The sequence below is a fragment of the Bidens hawaiensis genome, unplaced genomic scaffold, assembly GCF_021521415.1.
Source record: "Bidens hawaiensis isolate Kalapana, Puna unplaced genomic scaffold, B.hawaiensis_p1.1 tig00031945_1, whole genome shotgun sequence".
Taxonomy (NCBI): domain Eukaryota; kingdom Viridiplantae; phylum Streptophyta; class Magnoliopsida; order Asterales; family Asteraceae; genus Bidens; species Bidens hawaiensis.
Genome location: NW_027495404.1, coordinates 18,426 through 33,529, shown reverse-complemented (window position 1 = coordinate 33,529; position 15,104 = coordinate 18,426). Strand labels below are relative to the sequence as shown.

The window sequence follows — 15,104 nt, the reverse complement described above, 5'->3', positions numbered from 1 at the left end:
AGTAAGTACTGTTGAATCTGGCATCGCTTGATGTTAAACTTTTGATCGTTATCGTTTAAGAAAATAGACATGTTTTTGGAAGTTATGGTTTTTATTTCTATCTTTGGATAGAGATGTTGGATGTTAACGTTATGTGTATTGTGTATGGCTGTGTGATGTTGCATGTGGATATTTATGGCTTTTAATGTGGATCCTTCACTGTTAAGATACTTAGACACGCTATCCGTGTTTTTGTAGGTGGACTCTTGACAGGTAAGCAAGAGATCTTGCAGTGTTATGTGTTTATTAGTCATGTATATAACAAATGAGTCGGGTCAAGTTTAAGGAAGGTTTGATTCCTGTACTTGAAGAGCGAAAAGTTTATATGCAATGTTGCATAAGCAGAGGTTGAAAAAACCTCTTATAATGTGGATTCCTCTTATAACTTATTTTATAAGAGGTGTGTTTGATAGACATAAGACTCGAGAACACGGACTCTGACTAACTAATCGGGTCGCTGATAAAGAAAAGCACATAAAATTTTCTCAATTAGCTTACAAATAACCATAAGAGGAAACATGATTATGGCTATTGAAAAAGAACTAGAAAAGGAAGTCGTGTCATGATGCATCTAAATTTTGATCGTTTATACTTGTATTCCGAAAAATTTTAAGCCATAAGAGAAGTCTACAACTTTTGGCATAGTTGTATCCTTAAAGAATGGCTTGAAAGATTTATGAAAGATCATAGAATGGTATCGAAGATTCGAGGAACACTTGGAATAACCGAGAACATTATATATGGTTTTTGCATAGAAATAGGTAAGATAACCTTGTGGCATAAGGAAAGCTTAGGGACCGTTTGGTTCGCAGAATGTTTCCACATATGTTATCTAGTTAATGATTAGACATATTGTCATCATATCTTGTTCAAATAAGGTTCTTAAAGATCAGTTTCGCCAACCATTCATTCCTAACCGATTATTGTGTTTATAAACCAATTCAAGACATTAATTTAAGTAATTTGATTTATGATGCCGCATACTTAGATCATTGATTATTGTGTCAAAACCCGAATCTAAACAAACGTTGACACTACATACGAACAATGTTGAAGAAAAACTGACAGTTTGACACGTTTCAACTTTTCATTGTTTGTCAAGATTATTACATGAAATCATGAACAACTCCAAATGGAGTCATCAAGTTACTTCCACTCTTACAGCACCCGACTTTTTGTTGAATCTGTCTTTCTTGTGTATGTCAATCTCCACCTTCAAGGCTCTTATCTTACCTTGTAGGTCCAGAAGTTCAGGAGATATTATAAAGATATTTTCCAGAGCAGACGCTTTTGGTTTCGGACTTGATTGTTTCTTAGGATTTGTAGCTTTCGGAGAATTTGGTTTTAATCCTGTATTAGTTGTTGCAGCGGTTTTTGCGGGCTGTTTAGCAGGTTGGTTTTTCAAAGCCGGTTTAGATATTTGAGGAACATTAATAGAACTTTTAACGCCTCTCGATGATGATTCCGACAGCCGTGGAGTTGTTGAACTTGAAGGTGAGGGTGAATGAGAATTAACATTCGTCGGTTTAATCTTTAAGCTCATGGTTGACAGTGTTCTGGGCAGTAAACTGACTCCACGTTTGCTAGCTTTCTGGTCGTCGTTTCTTCTTGCATTGATTGTTGATGGTTTCTCATTAATCACCGAGTATCTACGAGGAGCACTACTGCTCACTCTTGACCGTTGACCGACACCAAATGCTGAAGATGATGAACCTGGTGGTGACCTTGGACTAACCGGACTAGCAGGCAATGTCCTTGATACACGAGTACTAGTATTATTAACCGACCCCACTTTAGCCTTAGTTCTGATCGCTGGTAGTGTTTTCGAGAGGGATTCGGCTTTGTTTGTTTCAGTTTTGGAAGTCATTTTCGGCGGTGTCTTGATCGGTGCAACCTTGTGGGGACCAGTCGCACCGGTTACCTTTTTCGCTTGAGAATTCTTTTTGGGTGATATATTGATGCTAGAACTTGTTACATTAGATTTTTTAGTTGAAGATTTAATTTCTTGGAACAATTTAGCTTCCATGCTTTCAATCTCTTCGATTTTTTGTAACTCGCCTCCTTCGATCATGTTTGACAACTCCTCAGCAGCAAGAAAACCTGCATAAAAAACAAAGTGATGTTATAAAAATGAAATGAAATATATAATTTGTATATTATTGCATACCATCACTGGCTAAAAAGGCTCCATCCCATGAAAAGCTTCTGCGCGTCTCGTGCTCGGTGTTGTTATTGTTGTCTGTTTTCTCCATTGTTTTATCAGAGTATCAACTGCTTCTGCTGGCTCACCAAACCTGTATCAACATAAAATCACTTTAATGATTATCAGTTTATGTCAAGTTATACAATTGATTAAGCATGTATTATAATATATGAAATTCATTTTGAAATAGAGAAAACCAATAAACCAGCCCAAACTAGTTTCTGTTTTGTTTTCTTTGGAAACCAAAATTTACGGTTCAGTTTCAGTTATGTCTGGCTCCATAACTAAACCAAACTACAAAACCGGACCGCGCCTAACTTTTGTCAATGTTTTCCTATTGGATTTATGGATCAAACTCATTATCTTGTGCCAAAAGCATTATGTCCAACCGGGTTTGGATCAAATACAAATGACTTTGTCGTGAGAGGTATACAAATAATTAGAGTAATTATGTTAGTACTAGAGTAATTATTATTACACTATATAATTTTTTTATAATATAATTACCCTGTTCAAAACTGTAATTACTCTAGTTATCTGTATGTTCAGTATGTTACTTTTATTTGTACCGGACCCTACCCCGTGTCCAACTTCATTAATATACAATAATAGCAAATGCACAAAATATAGACAAAAAGTTTTTACATCTAGATATATCATTTTGTGCCAATTTCTTTCAAATCTAAACATTTCAAGCCCAAATTTACAATAATAGCAATACCCATACCCAAATCGACCCTGTACGGAAAACCGAAAAAACCAAAACGAAACAGTTTTCCGAAAACCAAAAATCAAAACTTGATTTCTATTCAGTTTGAGCCGAAAACCGATTCAAACCGACCCATTTTCTTAATATACTATTCTTATTCAAGTAACGAAATTTATCCTAGCAAATGAAATAATAATGTACGTAATAACGTTGCATTGTAGGTAATAATAGGCATCAACAATCACCTGATCGGAAGTGATTATAAGGTTATTGATGATTGTGCAGAAGACGTTGAAAGACGATTAACAGATGGTTTACACCTCCCTCCGACGTCTTTCTTTATGTTTTATTTAATTCCAAATGCCGGAGGATTGGGACCTTACTCTTCATCTACATTATGAACATAAACATCTTACTATTTTGGTCGGATAATGGAAGATTCACATTCATGTTCGGTCACCTAAAGAATAGGCCTTTATTTTGTGGTACCTTTGTGCTTTTGCCCTTTCATATTAATACACCTTATGCCTTATTAGTATCTTCAATTCAAATTAAATATAAAAAATATTATAATCATCTCCCTTACACTTGCATCATGTTACAATCATGTAAAAAATGATCATTTTTGTTAAATTTAAGTAAATTTGACAAAAATAAAACAGGCCAAATTAGATGAAAATTACTGATTTTGAAGTAAAAAGAAATGAAATTGCAATGACCTGATGTCTGATAATTTAGTTTTATGGATATTAGAAAAAACAAAATTTTGGCTCAAAGTAACAAATCAAGCAAATAAATACTACCCAAATCAACCAATTACTTATCTTGAAGACTTGAGTGATACATAAGTAAAAATAGATAATAAAAAACTGAGTAACAATTGAAACAAAATTAAACAAAAAACAGTAACATTTGATGTCTTGAATAGATAAATAACTAGCAAGATAAACTTAAGATCTTGGCTTCTCTTTCTTTTCCTTAAAAAGAGCCAAAAGAGAGACGCCAGAAACCTTCACAACCTTAAACCTCACTCCGGGAATATCTCCCACAGCATGCCCTTTCCTTCCGAATCCTGCAATCAACACTTCATCCTGCAACAAAAATAAAACTACGAATCAGCTAATGAACCATTAAGTCTTATCTGTTTAAATAAATAGAAAGAGAACACTGACGTTTTCTTCGATGTAGTTTAAGCAACCATCGTTGGGAACAAAAGCTGCAATCTTCTTTCCGTTCTTGATCAACTGGACTCTAGCGCACTTTCGGATAGCAGAGTTGGGCTGTTTGGCTTCAATACCACTGCAAGACGTAATGAATAAATTGTAAATTTTTTGAAGATGGAAATTGGAAACAGAAATAGGGAGTGTTTGGTTACATCTTTTCAAGGACGATGCCTTTGGCGTGAGAAGAGCCGGCAAATGGCTTCTTCCACTCGTTACCAAGGTGAGATTTCTAACATTGATATAAGTTAAAAAAAAAATACGAAATTAAATACAGAATAACAACTACAGATTCCAATTTTACAGGTTTATGAACTAATAAGCAGCAGCACATAAAACACCAATTGTCAGGATAATAAGAACACTTTTGACTTTTTCCTACTTCATTCCCATTGCTACTGTGTTGTTAAAAACCTCTGCCTAAATATCTAAAACGACATCGCTATTATGAGCTTCAAATCCCCTTTATGCAGACTTATAAACTAATGTTAAGCCATCGCAGAAATATAACGAAGACCTCTAAAGTCTAAACCGATGAAGACTAAATAAACCAACACTTAACACATTTAATTTCATCAGTTTCATAAACTACAGGGCATCTGGAATGAAAATTACAAAATCAAAAAAGTCATATTAAGGCTAAAATCTAAGTGCCGTATGCAACAAATGACACAATTCAACTGAACTCAACAATGTTTAATCTACAAAACATAAAAACTACTTGACCCTTAGCATAAAATAATTTTTTCATTAAAGAAGAATCTTGACAAAAAAATAATGGCATTCATCACCCATGAATCATCAAGATCTAAATATTAAAAAAAAAAACTAGAATAACAAATATCCAAGTGATTTATTTTACCTGCTACTTCATACTGTATATCATCCAGAACACATTATATCAACTAATGATCACGTATGCATAAATATTAAACACAAGAATTAAGCACCAGTTAAACAAGAATATGATTAGATCCATACGTACCCCATGTTTGCCTGTAGTAGAAGCTGCAAGTAACAAACCCTAACTCTGTCTTTAACGCCGCCGCCACCGATTTTGTGGTTTTGTAGTTTCTACATGTGACATGGTTGAATGAATGAGCCTGGTTTGGGTTTCTTTTCGGTCTACCTGTTAGAGGTGCACAAATCGGGTTTTTTAAATACTCGGGTTCGGGTATAGAACCGGGTTCGGTATGATCGGGTATTGGTAATAGTCGGGTCGGGTTCGGGTCGGGTATTGTCTCTAAAAACCATACCCTATGCATCGGGTTTGGGTCGGGTATAGAAACGGGTATTCTAAAACCGGGTATTTGAATACCCTATTATCGGATATTGGAAAAACCCTATTTACGGGGTTTTTCGGGTTTTTTTCCGGTATTTTTTTGGTATAGATTGGATTTTTTTAAAGTTTACACTTTTTAGAGGTATTTTTTGGGTATTTTTAAGGTATTTTTCGGGTATACATTGGGTATTTGAAATACCCGGTTTCGGGTATTGAAAAACCCCGGTTCCGGGTTCGGGTATTACCGGGTACAAATCGGGTTTTCGGGTATTATCGGGTACAAATCGGGTCCGGTTCGAGTTCGGGTTCGGGTTTTAGTGCCAAAATACATACCCTATCCGTACCCTACGGGTAGGGTCGGGTACGGGTTCGGGTATTAAAAACCCGGGTATTAAAAAAACCGGTTCCGGGTATTTATTTTGGGTCCGGTTTCGGGTTCGGGTTTTTTGTGCACCTCTACTCCCAGTAGAAGCTCACAGTTTTGGGCCGTTTGGTGATTTTAGTTCATATATTTTAGAGAAATCTGCATTTTATCTCCCTGGTTTATATCCACATTTGATGGGTTTACCCCTGAAAAAGATTTTGCGAAGTTTGGGCCCCTGTGTTTCTCCGGCTGGTTACTCTGACTCCTACCGTCAGTTGACCCGTCGTTGACCGTTAATGTCGAAGGGTAATTTAGTCTTTTACCTATTTATACACCCCTGATTCAATAAAACCCCTGATTTAGGGCTTTTTTTCCCAAACGGCCAAATACAAACCAACCGTTCGAACATTGAACCCCTAATTTTTCCGATCATCGTTACAATCAAACGTCACCTGCACACATCGCAATGTCGACCTCGTATTCTATTAGGTCGGACAATGAGTATTGTGACTCGTACGACCTATATGGTAAGGTGTTACCGTGTGTTCAAAATTTTTGTTTTATTTACTTGTGTGTTGTTAACGGGTTGAATGTTGTTATAGGTGAAAATTATTCACATGCGTTCACCATAAAACTTTTCCATGGAGGGTATTTCGCTACCGAGGGGCAGCGAAGATACGAAATGGGGAAGATCACTTACGTTGATAAAGTTCAAGTTTCTGAATTTTGTAAAAGTTTGTTGCTTTGAATACTTTGTAAGTTACAATATGGTTGTGGTACAGCTTGTTGTTTTCATTACAAACATCCGCATATTAGTTTGGACTTGGGTTTAAATCCGTTGGTTGAAGATTATCATTTTCAAGATGTTTGTGATATGATTAGAGGTAGTGATGGTATAGGTACTCACATTGTTGAGATTTTTGTATAACATGGCAGGACTAGTGGTACTGAAATTGTGGTCTATGATTCTGGATTTGTACCTGGTTTTGGTTTTGAAAGTGTTCATGAAGTGAGTGGTCAAAGTGTCCATGAAGTGGGTGGTGAAAGTGTTGATGAAGTGGGTGGTGAAAGTGTTGATGAAGAGAGTGCTGAAAATAGTTCTAGTGAGGAAGATGATGACAGTTATGATAGTGATCGATCAGATGAAAGTGATCCTGAGTATACGGCTGCCTTTCAAACACCCTTGGAGGATGTAGAAGTTGACATGAGGTTGTATAAAGCTATTGTAGATTTTGATGTGGTAGAAGCAGCAGCTGATCATATTAGTGATGATGATGGTTTAAATTCTTGCATGGATACCTATGAGAACTCTGATGATGAGCGCTTGAGTGTCTTGAATAGTATGCTAAGAAAGTTCAAGGGTAAGGAAAGGAATAATGATGATGAGTGTCCATTTTATGTTGGTCAGTTAATACCATTAAAGGAAACATTGAATGAAATGGTTAAGAGTTATGCTATTCATGCTAGAAGAGATTTGTATATCAAGAAGAATGATCCTTTAAGGTTTAGGGTGATTTGTTTGGAGACCAATCCTAATTTGGTTGCTGGTGAGGGGTCAAATGTGTCAAGTCAGGAAAAGTTGAAGGTAAAAAAAAGGGAAATGAAACCCACTTGCCCTTGTACGCTGCACATCTCAAGACAAACTGTTGAGGATAATTGGTGTGTGAAGGCCATTCCCAGAAAACACGACTGTCTAAGAAGTAGAACAATTGGTTTGTACACAATGTCTACTATTGCCAAAGAGATTGAGGTTGAGCTACAAACCACCCCCAACTTATCTGCCAACGGATTGAAGGCCAAATTCCAGCAGATGCATCAAGTACAACTTTCTGAATCCAAGATGAGAAAAGCAAAGACAATAGCCTTGCAAAGGAAGGATGGTGACCACACCAAACAATACACCCACCTCAGATCCTATATTGATGAGCTTCTTAAAGCAAACCCAAGTAGTACCATTAAATTAGATGTTGAACCATGTGCTAACCCTAACCTTAAAACAACGCAATTTAGAAGGATATATGTGTGTTATGCTGCTTTGGTTAAAGGATTTAAATTGCTTGGTAGAGAACTTCTTGGGTTGAATGGTTGTTTTATGAAAGGGAAATACCCCGGACAGATTTTGACTGCTGTCGGGACGGACGGTAACAATTGCTTGTATCATGTTGCCTTTTCAATAGTGGAAGCTGAATGCACAGACTCATGGAAATGGTTCTTAGATCTCCTTGGAGATGATCTTGACTTGCCTCATGATGCCAATTTTACTTTCAAAAGTGACAGACAAAAGGTATGTACACGTATGATATATTTGTAATAGGCTAACTCATGTACACTAATTATGGTGATTTGACTGTTGTAGGGACTTATTCAAGCATTTGAGAGTGTTTTCCCTAGGGCAGAGCATCGGTTTTGTTGTATACACATCCATGAGAACTTGAGGCAAACCTGGAGGGGAGATTTGTATAAAGGCTTGTTTTATAGGGCAGCATCGGCCGCTTCTGTCCCCTACTTCAACATGGCAATTGAGGAGATTAAGAAAACAAATCTTGATATATTTCTCTGGCTTAGTGAGATCCCGGCAGCAAGATGGTCAAGATCACATTTTTCAGGAAGGGCAAAAAGTGATATGTTGCTGAACAACCTTTGTGAATCTTTCTGTGACATTCGTCAAATTTGAGTTTCGATTTATATTTCGTTTGTAAACTTTCATATTGTAAAAACCGACACAACACCCTTTGTTCTTTATTTATTTATTATATAATATTATAATATACCTCGACCGTAAATAAACCAATGTTTGTCGTAATGTAGTGTCGTTAAGAAAAACTTATGATGGTCCAAACTTATTTTCGTAAAGTGTTATAAGCATTAGAAGCCTTCAAACTCGTTTCAAACAACCATTAGAACTTGAGGGGCCTGTTGTGTAAATACGTATTATATAAACCTAACTAAAAACAAACCCTAACATTAACTTAAACATTCCCAGCCATCTTCTTCTTCAAGCCGCTTTCCGGCCGCCGCCTTCCGGCGAGCCCAACACCAGCCACCACCATCTTGCACCACCATCACCACTAAACCACCACCATCGCAGCCCACACCACCACTTCCATCACCTCCACCTCCTTCTCTATAAAACGCAGCCGCCGCCGCCACAGCCGACGCCACCCCTGCCGGCCAACACCACCAACGAACACCTTCACCCAGCCGCCACCCACCCCCCTGCCGTTTTCCGGCGAACCTCCATTTCCGGCGAGTCCCGTAACTCCGACGCACGCCCAGCCACCACTTTCCACCTCCCTTTGGTCCATAACTCCGCCAACACCCTCTCCTTCCCTCCCTCACGTTTCCGGCAGCCCTTTACCCCTTTCTCCTCGGTTTTCATTTTTCTGGCGACCGGAATTCCTGCCGCCGTGGCTGCTGTCACTCCCTCTCTATCTCTCACTCAGTCTCTCTCTAGCTCTCTTCTCTCCCTCTGTTTGGTTTCCATCTTCGGCAGTTTTTCGACTCGGGAATATGTGATAGGTAAATAAATTTCGGTTTTGGTATTATTAGTTTCATATATTGATTTCCGGGTTTAAGTAGTTAATAATTGGTTTTTGTATCGGTTATAGTTTTGAAGCGAGATTGATGGGTATGGAGTTGGTTTGTTTTGGGTAAAAGATAAACGAGCGGGAAATGAATACATTATGTTCTTATGGGTTTAATTATTTTGGTTCGGTTGGTTTATACATAAGTTGTTGAACGAGAGGTCTCGGGTTCGTGTCTCAACCTAGACCGGTTTCGATATAATATTTTTAGACTTAACAAATTGTTACCATTAGTATTAATATCAATATATAAAATTTATTATTAGTATTATTACGTATAACTTACTAATATATTTATTTATCATTATTATTATCATTATTATTATCAAATAGATAATTATTAGTATTATCATTATTATTATTAACAAGATTATTAATATTTTTTTTATTACTATTATCTTTTAACAAAATGATTATTATTATCACTATTATTATAAATATTAAAGTTGTTATTAATATTATTAAAGATCATATTATTATCTATTGAAATCATATTTTTATCATTTATTTATTAACAATAATATTATTATATTTATTTTGTGAACTCGTTTAGAAATCGAACCGACATCGAGTATAGTATCATTATTTACTATCAATATCATTACTTATTATTATTACTATGTTTATCAACAACACCTTAAAATTAATACCAAGATTTTATTCTTTAACTATCATTATTAGTATTATTATAAACTTTATTATCAATTCCTTCTTTTTATAAAAAGCGAACCCTTGATTTAAAACCCGTCTTGTTTATATTTAATATTGGTTTGGTTGTTTAAAAGCCCAAATAAAATAATATCATTTTCATATTAATTATCATTTAAGTATGAGTCCCTAATTATTAACAAATTAACCGACAATCCGATTTACTATCGAACCGTCCTATTTATATATTTTACTTTACGGTGTCAAGTTCATTAATATATATTACATTATTTATTCTAGCTAAGGTGTTTATCATTCAAGTTGGATCTTTCGTTTACGTTCAGCTTCATTTACTTCTCTATTTAATTCTCGGTTCATCAGTCGAGGTGAGTACTTTCATACCCCTTTTTCCATCTTTCGTTTTGGGGTGACATTTCATACTTATCAAACTAAATGCTTTAATTACTTGCATCTTAAACCCACAAACGTGATTGTATACCTTATTTGAATAATTGCTCGATTTGGTGTTCTATGCTTATTTGACTATGTGTTTACAGCTTTTGGATAGTGAAACTATAAATCCTATACCATTTGGCAATGGCAAGGTGTCGTTAACGTATGCTATTAACGATAACTATAAATCCTAGACTACTCGGCATCCCCTTGTAGTTAGGTGGTGCTAATGTAAGCTTATTAGCAACTGTCATAAAATCCTAGACTAATTGCCAATAGCTAAGTGTCGCTAACTTGTTAGCGATAATTATTTATTCCAGTTTATAGCTCTTATTTATTGTTTTGTATACAAGTTTTGTGGATTTTCATACTATACACTTATATGTTCAAACTTATGAATTGCTCACCAACCTTTGTGTTGACAAACTTTATTTTATGAAATGTTACAGGTTTGACTTTTGTTGACTCGAGTGCTTGACGGAAAACGTTACCAAGACCTTTATGATATTAGCAAAACGAACAATATAATTATTACTTGTATTCAGTTTGTTTGTGTAGACGAGAAGTGTTGTTTATCGATTTGTTGAAATAAAATGAGTTAAATGAATATTGTCACTTCAAATAGTGTCTTGTGTATTTGTCCAATCACGTTGCACCCCGGCATGTTCCGCCTTTGGTCGGGGTGTGACAGATTGTAACACCCTTGGCAAACACAACATTGTCCCACTCTTAGGCTATCCCACATCGGCCGTGGACAAGAGAGATCACTGGTTCATAAGTAATGTCCTGCCTCTTCAATCACCAACTCGTTTTGGGCAACCAAAAACAAATCCGTGAGCTCTTCGTGGGCAGAGCGGACAATATCGGTGGTGCGAGGGGCCGGATGTTACAGTTGGTATCAGAGCCACTCTTGTGCCGTTCGGGATGTTGGGACACGCCTCATCGAGGACGATGAGCCCAAAGGGGTTGTCTGTAACACCCTTGGCAAACACAACATTGTCCCACTCTTAGGCTATCCCACATCGGCCGTGGACAAGAGAGATCACTGGTTCATAAGTAATGTCCTGCCTCTTCAATCACCAACGCGTTTTGGGCAACCAAAAACAAATCCGTGAGCTCTTCGTGGGCAGAGCGGACAATATTGGTGGTGCGAGGGGCCGGATGTTACACTTTCAACAAGCAACTTGTTAGAGCAAGAGACAAGCCGATCATTACATGCTTGGAGTATATTAGAGAGTATTTGACATGAGGATTGTGACTGTGAAGAAGATACAAGCCACTGCAAGGGGCCCATTAACACCGCAAGCAACAAAAGCATGGGATGAAATACAAACAGAAGCAAGCAAATTGACGGTTATGATGGTTGATGATGTGACTTACCAGGTATGAAAATTTGCATGACTATGATATTACAATCAATCTTTTGTTAATATGCAAATATGTTCATAGGTTAAAAGTCTGAGAAGCCAATGTGTGGTGAATGTGGGGGATAGAACTTGCACGTGCAGGAGATGGGACTTGACAGGTATGCCATGCAAGCATGTTGTGGCAGCCCTATATAACATGATAGAAAACAACATGTATATCGGTCCATTGGAGAAGTGGGTTTATGAAGCTTACTGGTTAGATACCTGGAAGAAGGTGTATAATCACCAAATCAGGCCCATATCAGGCCCTGATATGTGGACACCATCAAATTGCCCAACAATAATAACTCCTCCTAAACATCATACCCAGATTGGCAGACCGAAGAAGAGCAGGAAGAAGGCACTAGGTGAGAAGAAGAAATTGGCAGCTAGCAAGAAGAGGAAGAGGAAGATTGAAGAGGTTCAGAAAGTGTTTTCTGCAGGAGGAAGACTTACCAGGTTGGGGAATGAAAAAAGTTGTGGAAGATGTAGAGGTTACGGACACAACATCAGAACTTGCAGGGCATCAATTCAACAATAATGATGTCAACCATAAAGTTGTGTATGAGTTAGATTGATGGTGTGTGTTTGAGACTATTTAAGACTTTTGTTTTGAACTTTCTGGTACCATGTCATGGTTTGTGTTTGAAACAATTTAAAACTTGTAGCATGTGTGTTCGATTTGGGACATGATGGTTTGTATGCTATGTTTGATTTGGGACATGATGGTTTGTATGCTATTTTCACAGTATTTTGTTTAATGCTTTTAAAACTAATAGCATGTAGGCAAATAATGCAAACATTACAATAGATTTAATCATGTCAAATTAAAGTACAATTCAAATGCAAACAATACTAGAAACCAACTACAATGTTACTTCCAATGACAATCATCATTTGATCAGTCAGAGTCCCACACTGGATCGTCTTCATATGGATCATGATAGTAATCTTCTTTCGGCTCACTGGTGTACTTGAAAGCTGCTTTCACAACCTCAGGGTCATAATCATCACCATGATCCATTTCATGTTCTTCACTTGTTCTAAATAAGTCATCTTATTGCACTAAATAAGCCATCAACTCATCTTCACTCAATTGATATTCCTTGTCTTCCATTTGACTTTTGTCTTGGTCAAACTGAACATTCTGATCATCCTTCCCTAACTCAACATTCTCAGTTTCATCATGGCTGCAACATGACTGATAATGTGGAACACAAATTTAAAGTAAATATATGAAACAAGAAACTCTAAACATTTAACATAAACTACAATAACAACAACAAAGATTACATTATCCAATACTAAAAATACAATGTTAACAACTAATCAATAAACCCAAACATAAACAAAGAACAAAAACCAACTAATTGCTAGCAACATCTTCAAGCTTGTTACTTCTTTGGTTTTCATTATTGCAAAATCATCTTTCTTGTTCATCATCTTCACCATTGCTTGAATTACCTTTTCACAACTAGAGCATGTGGGATCATCAGCCCATTTTAGCCATCCACAACTCCCCTTCTGTAACGGACTAAATATATCAACAAACAAACAACCCTAATTCGATTCACAATTCACATATTACCCCTAAAATTGACCTAAGCAAAACGACAGACCAAATCATCATCGATTAACAGACTAGAACCCTAATTCGTGAGTAATTAAAACTTACAGAGCACAAGAATCGAGGCACGGGGTTTGCATTGGTCCTAGATATCCGGTAACATGTCGCGGCACCACATGAACATCTCACACAAAGCTCATCTGCATGGCAAGGCTTGGAAGGTGAACCCGAGGAGAATTGACTTGACTTGGATTGAGACATCTGTCAATCAGGTCGCCGGATAATGTCGTTCAATTACAGGTTGAGAGAATCGCCGGAGATGGTAACATAAAGGGAAAGAGGGTAGATCGAGTAGTTATAAACGAATCAGGGGTAATAAAGTAATTTCCTTTTTTTTAACGGGTCAATGACGGGTCAACTGACGGTAGGAGTCAGAGGAACCCGCCGGAGAAACACAGGGGCCCAAACTTCGCAAAATCTTTTTTAGGGGTAAACCCATCGAATGTGGATATAAACCAGGGAGACAAAATGCAGATTTCTCTATATTTTATATTTAGATTTTAGAGATAAGAGGTGCCAAAAAAAACGAACTCGGAGCCGGACCTGAAAAAAGCTGGAACTGGTTTGTTTACAACCGAGTTTTTAATACCTGAACTTGTACCCGATCCTACCCGTATGGTACAGATAGAGTATGCATTTCAGTTGCAAAAAACATAAACGAACCAGACCTGATTTGTACCCAGTAATGCTCGAAACAGGAACCGGTTACATACATGAACTTGGTTTTTCAAACACATGATCTATACCCGAATTTAACCGACAAATACCTGAAAAATATCCAAAAAGTATCCCTAAGAAGTGCAACCCCATTAAAATTCAATCTATACCCGAAAAATATTTCGGAAAAAAGCCCGAAAATAGAGTTTTTCATTACCCAAAAATAAGGTATTCAAGTACCTGATATTAGAATACCCAGTCTCATACCCGAACCGAACCTGATATATTATGGTTTTTAGAGACAATATTCGGACCCGAACCCGGCCTGGGTATTGCCAATACTCGATTTTCCAATACCCGGTCATACCCGAACTTGGTTCCTTACCCGAAACCGGGTTTTTTGAAAAACCCCGGTTTGTGCACCTCTATTTAGAGAAATTAAAGTTACTGAATGGTGGTTAAAAATTTTAATAGTGTCACCGAACACAGGCGTCAATGTTTTAGGAGTTAAAAATACTATGGCCTGGTATTTAAATCAAGTGGAGTCGATACACTCTCTTTATCTTGTAATCTAAATACCAGGTGTTCATAAATATTCAAGACCGATCGAACTGTCTAAACTGAAAACAAGCAGTTAGTTTGAGATCTATGCGTTTTGTTATTATACCGATTAACTGTCTGAAAGTAAAGTAAATACGTTAAAACTAATGTACGTTATTGATTTTTACAAAAAAAAATAATAATAAAAAATAAATAAATAAATAAATCTTTAAACAACTAGTCAAACAAGTGATGTATCATTTTACGAAACCATAGTCAAAAGTTTTACATTTTTCGTTAAAAGCAGAAAACCCAGCTCAAAATGTATGACTAAATTATATAAATCTTCATCCTTTGGAGGTCACTACCTCA

General features: G+C 36.8%; 2 protein-coding genes across 2 annotated transcripts; both read right to left on the bottom strand.

Annotated features, from left to right (window-relative positions):
- Window positions 1–720: 720 nt before the first annotated feature.
- LOC143582776 (uncharacterized) lies at window positions 721–3,436 on the bottom strand. The gene is made up of 3 exons (XM_077065268.1): window positions 3,197–3,436; window positions 2,207–2,333; window positions 721–2,139 (listed from the first exon to the last, which is right to left on the bottom strand). Exons 2-3 carry the CDS (start codon window positions 2,289–2,291, stop codon window positions 1,181–1,183), a joined length of 1,044 nt encoding a protein of 347 aa, XP_076921383.1. The 5' UTR covers window positions 2,292–2,333; window positions 3,197–3,436; the 3' UTR covers window positions 721–1,180.
- A 357-nt stretch (window positions 3,437–3,793) lies between these two features.
- On the bottom strand, window positions 3,794–6,250 carry LOC143582774 (small ribosomal subunit protein uS12y-like). The gene is made up of 4 exons (XM_077065266.1): window positions 6,212–6,250; window positions 4,327–4,403; window positions 4,124–4,250; window positions 3,794–4,042 (listed from the first exon to the last, which is right to left on the bottom strand). The coding sequence occupies exons 1-4, from the start codon at window positions 6,248–6,250 to the stop codon at window positions 3,902–3,904; spliced, it is 384 nt and encodes a 127-aa protein (XP_076921381.1). The 3' UTR covers window positions 3,794–3,901.
- Between the last annotated feature and the right edge of the window lie 8,854 nt (window positions 6,251–15,104).